The sequence below is a fragment of the Erinaceus europaeus genome, chromosome 5 (assembly GCF_950295315.1).
Source record: "Erinaceus europaeus chromosome 5, mEriEur2.1, whole genome shotgun sequence".
Taxonomy (NCBI): Eukaryota; Metazoa; Chordata; class Mammalia; order Eulipotyphla; family Erinaceidae; genus Erinaceus; species Erinaceus europaeus.
Window position 1 is genome coordinate 129557154 of NC_080166.1, and position 13701 is coordinate 129570854.

Genomic DNA, 13701 nt, shown 5'->3' on the forward strand with positions numbered 1-13701 from the left:
TACAGGGTTATCACTGGGGCTTGGTGCCTGCACTATAAATCCACTGCTCCTGGAGGCCATTTTTTGTTGCCCTTGTTGTTGTTATTATTGTTATTGTTATCATTGCTGCTGTTGTTGTTGGATACGACAGAGAAAAATGAGAAAGAGGAGGGGAAGACGGGGGGGAGAGAAAGACACCTGCAGACCTGCTTCACCACTTGTTAAGTGACCCCCCTTGCAAGTGGGGAGTCGGGGGCTCGAACCAGGATCCTTGCACTGATCCTTGAGCACTCTACCTGCTGTGCTACCGCAAGGCCTACCCCATTGGTTTGTTTTTGCTTTCCTTATAAATGGACTTGAGTCATTAAAAATGCCTTTAAAGCCCTACCAATGTTCTCTTCTAAATAATTGATGGTTTCTGATTTAACATCCAAACCTTTGGTCTATTTGGAGTTTGCTTTGGTGTGTGGTGAAATGAAGTGTTTCAGTTTCAGAAATCATTGGCAGTCAGTTGTCTTACACAAACAGAAACTGGTACCATTTACTATAGTAGGAAGATAATCAGATACCTAGGAGTAAACCTAGTGAAAGAAATCAAAGACTTACATACTGAAAACTATGAGTCAGTATATGAGGAGATGGAAAAAGATACAAAGAAATAGAGAAATATCCTATGTTCATGGATCAGAAGAATCAACATCATCAAAATGACCCAGTGCCATATATAGAATTAATGCAGTCCCCATCATAGTCCCAACAAATCTCTTTTGAAAATAGAACAAAAGTTAAAAAAATTTATCTGGAATCAGAAAATACATAGAATCACCAAAATAATTTGAGATAAAGAACAAGACTGGAGTCATCATGCTCCCAGAGCTTCAACTATGTTGTTTTTATTGGTAAAATAGAAATACTGACAAGACCATAGGATAAGAGGGGTATAATTCCACACAATTCCTACTGCCAGAACTCCGTATCAGTCTCCTCCCTTAAATGCTTTCTTCTTTTATTATTATTTATTTTCCCCTTTGTTACTTTTTAAAAAATTGTTGTTGTAGTTATTATTGTTGTTATTGATGTCGTCATTGTTGGATAGGACAGAGAGAAATGGAGAGAGGAGGGGAAGACAGAGAGGGGGAGAGAAAGACAGACACCTGCAGACCTGCTTCACCGCCTGTGAAGCGACTCCCCTGCAGGTGGGGAGCTGGGGTTTTGAACCAGGATCCTTAGGCAGGTCCTTGCGCTTTGCGCCACCTGCGCATAACCCGCTGCGCTACCACCCGCCCCCCGCCCCCCTTTAAAGGAATTGTGAGTGTTCTTTTTTCTGTTTTTGTTTTTAAGATTTTGTGTATTTATTAATGAGAAAGATAGTAGGAGAAAGAGAGAGAGAGAGAGAGAGAGAGAGAGAGAACCAGGTATCACTCTGGTACATGTGCTGCTGGGGATAGAACGCAGGACCTCATGCTTAAGAGCTCAGTATTTTATCTCTTGCGCCACCTCCCGGGCCACAGCTTTCCTATTCTTTTAAAACCTTTTTTATTTTTAAAATTAAATGTATTTTTTTAATATTTAATTTATTTCCCTTTTCTGTTGCCCTTGCTGTTTTTATCATTGTTGTGGTTATTATTATTGTTGCTGTTGATGTTGTTGCCGCCAGGTAGGACAGAGAGAAATGGAGAAAGGAGGGGAAGACAGAGAGGGGGAGAGAAAGATACCTGCGGACCTGCTTCACCGCTTGTGAAGTGACCCCCCTGCAGTTGGGGAGCTGGAGGTCGAACTGGGATCCTTATGCTGGTCCTGGATTTTTGCACCATGTGCACTTAGCCCACTGTGCTACAGCCCGACTCCCCTTTAAAATCTTTTTTCAAATTTTTTAACATTATCTTTATTTATTTGATAGAGGCAGCCAGAAATTAAGAGGGAAGGGGGAGATAGAAAGGGAAAGAGACAGAGAGACACCTGCAGCCCTGCTTCTCCACTCACGAAGCTTTCCCCCTGCAGGTGAGGACTGGGGGCTTGAACCTGCGTCCTTTTGCATTGTAACATATGCCTCAACCAGGTGTGCCATCACCTTTCCCCCAGCGGTGCTCCAGGACAAATTGGTGGGGTCGTCTGCCCAGGGAAGTCCAGTTGGCGTCATAGTAGCATCTGGAACCTGGTGGCTAAAAAAAAAAAAAGAGTAAAATATAAAGCAGAACAAATTGTTGACTACCTTAACTATATTATAAGGCTATAGTAATCACCCAAAGCGAGAACCATACCCTTAGACCAATAAGCCAGTGGTAAGGTTTTTGTAATCAAAACTGCTTGGTATTTGGAACAGAGACACAGAGACCAGTAGAATACAACTGAGAACCCAGAAATCAGCCTCCACACCTATTGGGCATCTAATTTTTGACAAGGAGTCTCAAATATTGAATGGAGAAGAGAGAGAGTCTCTTGACAAATGGTATTGGGAAAATGGACTGAAACAAGGTTCTTTGTATCCTGTCCCTCTCTCTTCTAGAACATTGTTCAGCTTTGGCTTATGGTGGTTCTGGGTCTTGAACCTGGGACTTTTGGTGCATCTGGCATTTAATTTACGTCTTTTTGCATAACCATTATGCTATCTCCCCAGCCCTCTTTGCATTTTCATAATATCCAGAAGTCTAAGACATTCCTTGGTGAATGAGTGAGATGGAGGGAGAGTATGGTAGCTTCTTCCTGGATCTGTGCTATGGAACTCTCTCTCTCTTTCTCTCTTTCTCTCTCTCTCTCTCTCTCTCTCAGTCTCTGCTGTTTTTTGCTAACAAAAGCTGCAATAACTCCCTGTGACTTTTTAGATGAAAAGATCTCAGTTCCCTGTGAAGGCTCTACCTTTGGGAAAAGAGGCCTTCGTTTGAGGACTGTACAGGGTTATATGTAACTGTGTGTGGGCACTTCCTCAACGCCAGGTAACTTGCTGCCTAGATCGCTGGCTAATTAATCTCGTAACTCCTTTCATTTTGGAAATCCACTTGCCATCTGCTTGGTTTTCTAAGCCTTTGCGTTTAATTACGCAGGGTGGGGGGATGTCCATGGATGCAAATTATTGTTGTTTTTGTTGCCAGTGGGCCCAAGCTCTTTTTTTTTTTTTTTTAAAGTATAAGGTCAGTTCACTCACTGGTGATATTTTCCTGACTCTGGAGGCAGGAACTTTTAAATAAATGACTTATTGTCTTCTACGTTGTTGAACATGTGGTCAGTTGTCATGTTCATGCATCCAAATGATCAAAGTCTGAACTTCTGTCTAATTCCTCCTGCTGTTAGGCTACCCCGTCATGATCAAGGCCTCAGCAGGTGGTGGTGGGAAAGGCATGAGAATCGCTTGGGATGATGAAGAGACCAGGTGAGATGCTGTCCAGAATCTACTTTTGATGAAAATTGCAGTTACCAGAATTTCATTAAGCTGACAAGTAAACAGACACCCAGAGCATAATGAAATAATTATAGTCGCCGTCAAATTTTTGCTCCTTTCTTTAAAAAAAAAAAAAAAAAAACAACCCTCACTTTCTACTTTGAGATGAGAAAAAATTGAATTGACATGGAAAACTCCCTGGTGAAAGGCATTGGCTTGTGTAAAAACATAAGAGGCTGTCTTGTTTTTCAAGATGTGTGTGTGTGTGTGTGTGTGTGTGTGTGTGTGTGTGTGTGTGTATTTTAAATTGCAGCCATGGTTCTGTTTTCTAGGTAAGAACCACTAACACATGACTGAATAAAGCAAGAATTTGGATCAAGTATGTTTAAATGCAGAGAGAATTTCAGTTATGCTTCACTCACTGCAGACTTGTCTTCCTTTACCTAGACAGTGAGCCCCTTTGATAAGTTTGCAGTGTGAGTTGCATTTCTTTATGGATATGAACATAGTACATGTCCTCTATAGTGTGCTCTGGTGTGAATTGAGAACACTTTGTTAGTTTTTAGAAATCAAAAGTAACGAGTTGGGAGGTAACGCAGTGGGTTAAGTGTAGTTGGCGCCAAGTGCAAGGACTGGCGGAAGGATCCTGGTTCGAGCCCCCGGAGTCACTTCACAGGCGGTGAAGCAGGTCTGCAGGTGTCTGTCTTTCTCTCCCCCTCTCTGTCTTCCTCTCCTCTCTCTATTTCTCTCTGTCCTAACCAACAACGACGACATCAATAACTACAACAATAAAACAAGGGCAAGAAAAGTGAATAAATATATAAAACATTAAAAAAAAAAAGAAATCAAAAGTAACTTTGAAGCATAAGATTAAATGACCTGAGAGGCAACACTGGATGAAGTGTTGGACTCTCACTCAACATGAGGTCCTGAGTTTGATCTTCGATATTGCTGATGTCAGAATGATGCTTCGTTTTCTCTCTCACTGTCTCTGTCTCTCTTTCTCTCCTTTTCCCTCATAAATAAATTTCAAAAAAATCTTTTAAGACTTTTATTTTAATGATAGGGACATACAGAGAGAGAGAGAGAGTCAGTCACAAGAGCATTCATCAGCTCTGGTTTATGGTGGTGCTGGAGATTGAACCCAGCACCTCAGAGTCTAGAGGCATGAAAATTTTGCAGAACCATTATGCTGTCTTCCCAGCTCAAACCTTAAAAAAAAAAGAAAAAGAAAAGGGTTTAAAGATACCCCGTGGTTTCTTTAATACAGGTTCCAAACAACAGATGAGTGGCTGAGAAAGATGTGTTATATTTACACAATGGAACGCTACACAGCTATTAAGAACAATGAACCCACCTTCTCTGACCCATCTTCAATGGAGCTAGAAGAAATTATGTTAAGTGAGCTAAGTCAGAAAGACAAAGACGAGTATGGGATGATCCCACTCATAAACAGAAGCTGAGAAAGAAGAGCAGAAAGGGAAACTCAAAGCGGGATTTGACTGAATTTGGAGTAGGGCGCCAAAGTAAAAACCCTGGTTGAGGGTGAGGGTGGCTGTTCAGCTTCATGGGGGGTGGGGGTGAGGGGAGAGGATGGGATGGGACAGAGTGTTTTGGTGGTGGGAATGGTGTTTATGTACATTCCTATTAATTTGTAGTCATATAAATAAAAAAAAATAAAATAATAGGGCGGGGATAGATAGCATAATGGTTATGCAAACAGACTCTCAAGCCTGAGGCTCTGTCAAGTCCCAGGTTCAATTCCCCGCACCACCATAAGCCAGAGCTGAGCAGTGCTCTGGTAAAACAAACAAACAAAATAATAATAAAGAAACCCTGTGGACATTGATGGCACGAGTTGGTATCTAGAAAAACCTTCCCACCAATCTGATCCTGGGTCCATCTGGGTTCATATTCAGCGCAGGAGCCTGTGTGTAACCTCTGAGTCCCTGTTGGTTTGAGCTCGCAGTCCATGGTCACAGCTGGGAACATCGTAGGCTTCACTCATTTCAGGACTCGTCTGCCCTGAGTGGCAGCGTAGGCTGACCTACCATTTCTGCTTTATAGGGAGGATAATTGAACCCCAGTCTGCAGGCATATGGTAGTGTGAGTGTGTTACTGGCTGCAGCACACCTCAGCCCCTGAGATTTTATTCTTTGATTCTGAAGAAGTTGGTGAACGCAGTGAACTCATCTATGTATCCGGGAGATAAGTCTGTGCTGATGCTTTGACAAGGTTCACTCCGGTTGCTATTTTGTCAATGAACTGAAGGGGTCAGACTCGTAAATCCAGGAACGAGGGTAGGGGGCTGGGGGCGGTCATGGGGGGAGCCCACTGGGAGGCTGTTGGCAGTCATCCATGTAAGAGGAATGGTGGCGGGCCCTTTCACCAGCGTGCTGGTGGAGGTGATAAGGGCGAGGAGGCCTGCTTGCTGAGTGATTAGACACGGGGGGTGTGAGCACTGGAGGGTGGCTTGCTTTGCATCGCTGCTCAGACCATTTTCTCTTTCTTTCTGCCTTTACTGCTTTTGGTGTCTGTGCTGGTTTGTGCGGGTCTGATGCACACCTCATTGCAACACTGCCTTTCCCGCAAATCTCTTGGGAAATGGCTCAGAGGTTAAAGGGTCAAGGTCAGAGTGAGTTCTTTTATCTTCAAGCTTGTATAACTACTGTATTTTTTCTTTTAAACCAGACTACTCTTCAGCATTATTATTAATAAGTGTGAATAGGGGGCCGGGCGGTAGCGAAGCAGATTAAATGCTCATGGCGCTAAGCCCAAGGATCTGTGTATGATCCTGGTTTGAGTCCCCGGCTCCCCACCTGCAGGGGGGGGTCTCTTTACGGGCTGTGAAGCAAGTATTCAGGTGTCTTATCTTTCTCTCCCCTTCTCTGTTTTCCCCTCTTCTCTCAATTTCTCTCTGTTCTATCCAATGGCAATAAAATAGAACAAAATGGCCTTCAGCAGTGGAGTTGTAGTGCAGGCACCGAGGCCCTGCGATAACCCTGGAGGCAAAAAAAAATGTTAATAATAATAATGTTGGGGTCAGGCACTGGGTTAAGTGTGCATGTTACAATGTGCAAGGAACTGGGTTCAAGCCCTTGCGGAAAGCTTCATGAGTGGTGAAGCAGTGATGCAGGTCTCCCTCCCTCCTTCCCTCTCCCTTTTCCACTCCCCTCTCCTCTCCCTCTCTCCCTTCTTCTCCCCCTCCTTCTCCTCTCTCAACTTCTCTCTGTCTCTGTCCAATAAATAGTAAGTAGATATTTTAAAAAATACTAATGTCTATTTTACCACAGCATTGCTCAACTCTGGTTGCCCTTGATTTATTGTTATTATTATATCATATATAATAATAATATATTATTATTATATCATATATTATTATTATATCATATATTATAGTTATTATTGTTGATATCATCATTGTTGGATAGGACAGAGAGAAATGGAGAGGAGGGGAGATAGGGGAGAGAAAGATAGACCCCTGTAGACCTGTTTTACCGCCTGTGAAGCGACTCCTACAGGTGGGGAGCCGGGGGCTCGAACCAGTATCCTTAAGCCAGTCCCTGCGCTTTGAGCCACTTGTGCTTAACCGTCTGTGCTACTGCCCGACTCCCCGTATTGAATTTTTTTAGGCAACTTTATTTTTTAATTTTAATTTAATTTTTCTTACTTTTCATTTAAACATAAAAGTGCCGAGTGACTACAGTTGAGGCAGACAGTGACGAACTCTAGTATTTCTTTGTGGATCCTCACCTGCCACGGAATAACAGTCACCTAAATTGTATTGGGAACAGTGCTCCATTGTCCTCTGGCTTCTTTGAAGTTATGGTCTCCTGAGATCCCAAGTCTGTTCCCCTAAATCAAGAGAGTGGCGGAGGGCTAAGAAAACTGATATGGTGTCCCCAGGAACTGGAAGAACAGACATTTTTGCAGCATATCTGAAAATGTCTTTTGCTCAGTGTTTACTCGTATTTTTCCAGCTCACAAACCGAGAGCGTTCATTTGAATATTGCCAGACGGACTATTTGCAAATTAAAGGGTTGTAAGAATTTTGATGTTGTATATTAAACATAGGAAGCAACTGATAACTAAGAAACTATTAAATTGCATATAAAAGGAATATCACTTAATATTCCTTTTAGAAAATTATTCGAAATAAAAAATTAGTTATTGATATGAGCGAGATGGAGAGAGAGTGTGAGAATCAGTTTCACACTGACATATGTGATGTCTGGAATTGAACTCAGAGCTTCATTCTTTGATTTACTTACTTATTTTAGATAGGAGAGGGAGAGGAGAAAAAGAAAGAGAAACCAAGAGAAGGAGAGACACTGTCTCAAGTCCAAAACTCTCTTAGCTACTACTCTGTGACAGTGAACAGAAATGAGTATACAATTCCTTAGTTTTAGCTAAGTCAGTTTGCGCAGATAGACTGACCAAATGAGTCCATTTCGTAGGGTATGGATTTAGGAAGACTATTTTACAATAACAACGATTTAAGTTATTATAGCTTGGGAATAAGATGTATAACACAAATGTTAAATACATTTTCTTTCTTTTTTTTTTTTTTTTTTTGCCTCCAGCGTTATTGCTGGGGCTTGGTGCCTGCACCACGAATTCGCTGCTCCTGGAGGCCATTTTTTCCCTTTTGTTAACCTGGCTTTTTTTGTTTTTACCATTGTTGTGGTTATTATTATCGTTGTTATTGATGTCATCGTTGTTGGATAGGACAGAAAGAAATGGAGAGAGGAGGGGAAGACAGGGGGGAGAGAAAGACAGACACCTGCAGACCTGCTTCACCGCCTGTGAAGCGACTCCCCTGCAGGTGGGGAGCCGGGGGCTCGAACCAGGATCCTTATGCTGGTCTTGCGCTTTGTGCCACATGCGCTTAACCCGCTGCGCTACTGCCCGACCCCCGGAATATATATATATATATATTTATTTTTTAAATGTTTATTTATTTATTTATTCTCTTTTGTTGCCCTTTTTTTATTGTTGTAGTTCTGAATACATAGTTTTATCTTCAAAAGTTGTCTGCATTACAGTTTGTTAATGCTTTGCAAAAGTTTTAAAGAAGATCGGTATGTAATGACTGGAGATGACGGCATTGAGGAGTTTAGTAGAACATTAGGGGATGTCTTGTGTCCCTTGGTGTTTGGCTTTTGTTTATTTATTTATTTATTTATTTGCCTCCAGGCTTATCGCTGGGGCTCGGTGCCTGCTATGAATCCACTGCTCCTGGAGGCTATTTTTTTCCCTTTTGTTGTCCTTGTTATTAATTGTTGCTGTTGTTAGTATTATTGTTGTTATTGCTGTCATTGTTGTTCAATAGGAAAGAGATGGGGAAGACAGAGAGGGGGAGAGAAAGACAGATACCTGGAGACCTGCTTCACTGCCCATGAAGCAACCCCCCTGCAGGTGGGGAGCTGAGGGCTCAAACCGGGATCCTTACACCAGTCCTTGCGCTTTGCACCATGTGTACTTAACCTGCTGCACCACCGTCCGTCGCCCCATTTTTTTCTATTTTTATTGGATAGGACAGAGAGAAATTGAGCGAGGAGGAGAGGTACAGAGGGAGAGAGAAAGAGACACTTACTGGACCTGCTTTACTGCTTATGAAGCGACCTCCCTGCAGCTGGGGAGTCGGAGACTGGAACCCAGATCCTTGAGCAAGTCCTTGCACTTAAATGGGTGCACTGCTGCCTGGCCTCCCTTCCCTCAACGCTTCCTATTGTACATTTATTCTATCTGAGCCTATTGGTCGATCTTGGACGTTGACTGAAACTTTTAACTTATGTGTGAATCTGAATTTTGAGTTGAGTGGATATCCTTCCTTCCTTCCTTCCTTCCTTCCTTCCTTCCTTCCTTCCTTCCTTCTTTCCTTCCTTCCTTCCTTCCTTTCTTTCTTTTTAAATCAATGGAATTAAGTAGTGTTAAACTGAAGAGACAGAACTGTGTTTGATTTACATGACTTAATACCTGTCTTGAATCAGTTGGTGGAACAAATATCCCATTTCACTAGTGGAACACACTAGTCCTGTTTCAGTGGATAATCTAGAATCCAGGAAGTGAAATAGCTCATCCAGAGTCACCTGGCTAATGAGTGGAAGTCTAAGTTAGTTGCTCATGAAGTGAAATTTTCTTTTCTTTTTTTTTAAATTGATTATCTTTATTTATTTATTGGATAGGGACAGTCAGAAATCTAGAGGAAAGGGAGGGATAGAGAGGGTGAGAGACAGATACCTACAGCCCTGCTTCACCAGTTGTGAAGCTTTCCCCCTGCAGGTGGGGACTGGGGGCTCGAACCTGGGCCCTTGCACATTGTAACACGTGAGCTCAACCAGGTGCGCCACCATCCGCCCCCTGTAAAATTTTCTTAACACTAATCAGAAGTAAAGTCAGTGTCTGGGGAGACAGCATAATGATTCTGCAAAACGACTTCCAAAGTCGCAGCTTCAACCCCCAGCACTACCATCAGCCCGAGGCAGAGCTGTGCTCTCACGTCTCCTTCTCTGCATCTTTCTCTCTGGATCGAAGTCAAGTGAAAATGACTGTTTGGTTCGTTGGCTTTCACACCAAGAATTGCCTTTGTTTTGTTGTCTGATTGTCACATTGTTCTCTTTTGCAGGGAAGGCTTCAGATTTTCCTCTCAAGAAGCCGCCTCTAGTTTTGGCGATGATAGACTACTCATCGAGAAATTCATTGATAATCCCCGTCATATTGAAATCCAGGTTGGTGCAGTTGAAGAGGCTTTCTATTCATTGTGGCTTTTAAGATAAGATGCAACGCAAGATGCAAAATAGGCCTTCCAGGCATTTGAAATGCCAGCTATTATTTTGTTGTTGTTGTCATTGGGTCCAGCTCTTTATGAGGGAAGTTGAAGCAGGGACTGATGGACTGAGAGACAGCTTCCCTTGGGGCAGGGGGGTCTGGGTTGTACACATGACAGACCAGGCCCACTGTCTCTGCAAGGGGAGGAGGCGTCACTGAGGTGGTGCTGTGATGTTTCTCCTTCTCTCAGTTTCTGCCTCTAACCCTCCATCAGGAGGAAAAGAAAAAAAAAAAAGAAAAAGAAAATACCAGGGGCCAGGCAGTTAAGTGCTCACATTAAAGTGCACGAGCACCCGGGTCCCCATTTGCAGCTTCACAAGTGGTGAAGCAGAGGCGTCTTGCTCTCTCTCTCTCTCTCTCTCTCTCCCCATATATATCCCCCTTTAATTTCTCTCTACCTCTATTTAGTGATCAATAAAGAAAAAAAAAGCTTCCTGGGAATGGTGGTAATGTGCAGATTCTGAACCCCCAAGAATAACCCTGGTGGCAAAAAAAAGATAGATGGTAGATAGATGATAGCTAGCTAGCTAGCTAGATCTAGGAGGGTTGAGGAGATGGTATAGCAGAAGCACACCTGTCTACGGCCATACCCCCCTGAACACACCCAATCTCGTCTGATCGCGAAAGCAACAGTACACCTGATTTACATGTGCAAGGCCCCAGGTTCAGTCCTCAGCCCCACCGTATACCAGAACTGAGCAGTGCAATCCGCCCCCAGGTAGCGAATTAATATGTTTCAAATATGTTTAGATGCAGTGCATGCAGCAAGCTTTTTTTTCTTTATATATTTACTTCATGTTTCCCTTTTGTTGCCCTTGTTGCTTTTATCATTGTTGTTGTAGTTACTATTGTTGTTATTGATGTCGTCCTTGTAGGCTAGGACAGAGAGAAATGGAGAGAGGAGGGGAAGATAGAGGGGGAGAGAAAGACAGACACCTGCAGACCTGCTTCACCGCCTGTGAAGTGACACCCCTGCAGGTGGGGAGCCGGAGCAATGAACCGGGATCTTAGGCCAGTCCTTGTGCTTCGCGCCACATGCGCTTAACCCGCTGTGCTACCACCCAACTCCCGCAGCAATCTTTAAGAATCTTAAACACGGGAATTGGGCGGTAGCGCAGCAGGTTAAGTGCACGTGGCACAACGCACAAGGACTGGCATAAGGATCCCGATCAGTGTCGTGTGTTCAACAGCTTCACAAAGAAGGGGGTTGTTTCATAGGCATCTCCTGAGCCATCAGAGCCTGACAGGTGGGGTGGAGAGGGCTTCCTGGGAAGTACCAGCTTCTGGCTGGGGTGCTTCTGGCTCTGTGATGTTTCTAACAGTGCTGCTCTTTCAGGTGCTGGGTGATAAACACGGCAATGCCTTGTGGCTCAACGAACGGGAGTGTTCCATTCAGCGACGAAACCAGAAAGTGGTGGAGGAGGCACCAAGGTGAGTCTCTGTAGACAACATCTATGATGGGCTGTTGGGTGCGGGAAACAGCATCAGGGTTCTGCAAAAGAGTTTCATGCCTGAGGCTCTGAGGTCCCAGGTTCCATCCCCAGCACCACTGTAAGCCGGAGCTGAGCAGGGTTTTGGCCTCTTTCCCCCTGTTATCTCTCATTACAATGAAAGAAGTAATGTATCTACTTATATGTATAAGGAAATAGTACATGCTGTTTAGATATAACAGAAGATAGTCTGGTTTCTTGTGTCTTCCAGTTTATTGGCTCAAGTTGGTTTTATTTTCCTTTTCTTTCTTTATTTTTATTTTATGATTTTTTTTTCCCTCCAGGGTTATTGCTGGGCTCGGTGCCTGCACCATGAATCCACTGCTCCTGGAGGCCATTTCCCCCCCCTTTTTGTTGCCCTTGTTGTTGCAGCCTCGTTGCGGTTATTATTATTGCCATTGTTGTCGTTGCTTTGTTGTTGGATAGGACAGAGAGAGGAGGGGAAGATAGAGAGAGGGGGAGAGAAAGATAGACACCTGCAGACCTGCTTCACCGCCCGTGAAGCGACTCCCCTGCAGGTGGGGAGCCGGGGGCTCGAACCGGGATCCTTATGCCGGTCCCTGCGCTTTGCGCCACGTGCGCTTAACCCACTGCGCCACTGCCCGACCCCCTTATTTTATGATTTTTAAAAAAATTATAACAGGGAAACATTGACTAAAGCATACGATGAGAGGGGTATAACTCCACACAATTCCCACACCAGAACTCTGTATCCCGTCCCCTCCCCTGAGAGCTTTCCTATTCTTTAACCCTCTAGGAGTATGTCTGGACCCAAGGTCATTGTGGGATGCAGAAGGTGGAAGGTCTCGCTTCTGTAATTGCTTCCCTGCTGAACATGGGTATTGACAGGATGATCCATACTCCCAGGCTGTCTCTCTCTTTCATTGTGGTACATATACACAATGGAATACTACTCAGCTATTAAAAATGCTGAATTCACCTTCTTCACCTCATCTTGGATGGAGCTTGAAGAAATCATGTTAAGTGCGTGTTGGATGGTAGCACAGGAGGTTAAGTGCGCATGGTGCAAAGCGCAAGCGCTGGCGTTAAGGATCCCAGTTCAAGCCCCCGGCTCCCCACCTTCAGGGGAGTTGCTTCACAGGCGGTGAAGCAGGTCTGTAGGTGTCTCTCTTTCTCTCCCCCTCTCTGACTTCCCCTCCTCTCTCTATTTCTCTTTGTCCTATCCAAGAACGATGACATCATTAACAACAATAGTAACTACAACAATAAAAAAAAGAGCAACAAAAGGGAATAAATAAATATTTAAATATTTATTCCCTTTTGTTGCCCTTTTTATTGTTGTTGTAGTCATTGTTGTTGTTATTGATGTTGTCATTGTTAGATAGGACAGAGAGAAATGGAGAGAGGAGGGAAAGACAGAGGGGGAGAGAAAGACAGACACCTGCAGACCTGCTTTACCACTTGTGAAGCGACTCCCCTGCACAGTGGGGAGCTGGGGGCTCGAACCAGGATCCTTACACCGGTCCTTGCGCTTCGCACCATGTGCACTTAACCCACTGTGCTACCACCCAACTCCCAATAAATAAATATTTAAAAAAAAAGAAAAGAAATCATGTTAAGTGAAATAAGTCAGAAACAGAAGGATGAATATGGGATGATCTCAGTCACAGAAGTTGAAATACAGGATCAGAAGAGAAAACACTAAGCCGAACTTTGATGTATTGCACCAAAGTAAAAGACTCCAGGGTGCGTGGGGGGGATGTCCAGGTCCTGGAACATGATGGCAGAGGACGTAGTGGGGGTTGTATTGTCATGTGGAAAACTCAGAAGTGTTATACATGTACAAACTATTATATTTATTGTATTTAAAACATTAATCCCCCAATAAAGAAATAAAAAAAAAGGTCAGACCTTTAAATTGCTTCAATAGTTGTAGTGTAATCTGAGTCTATTTGAAAATATATATTTTCATATTTATTTATTTTGGATAGAGACAGAGAAATGGAGAGAGCAGAGAGAGAGACAGACCTGCAGCGCTGCTTCACCCCTCATGAAGTTTTACCC

At 43.6% G+C, this 13701-nt stretch overlaps 1 protein-coding gene across 3 annotated transcripts in view; it reads left to right on the forward strand.

Moving 5' to 3' along the window:
* The window catches only part of PCCA (propionyl-CoA carboxylase subunit alpha), a 351955-nt gene that overhangs the window by 118437 nt on the left and 219817 nt on the right, over window positions 1-13701 (forward strand). For all 3 annotated transcript variants that reach the window (XM_060191819.1, XM_060191818.1, XM_060191817.1), the window contains 3 exons: window positions 3268-3346; window positions 9984-10086; window positions 11523-11617. In XM_060191819.1, coding sequence (XP_060047802.1) covers window positions 3268-3346; window positions 9984-10086; window positions 11523-11617 — 277 coding nt within the window. The remainder of the gene's footprint in view (window positions 1-3267; window positions 3347-9983; window positions 10087-11522; window positions 11618-13701) is intronic.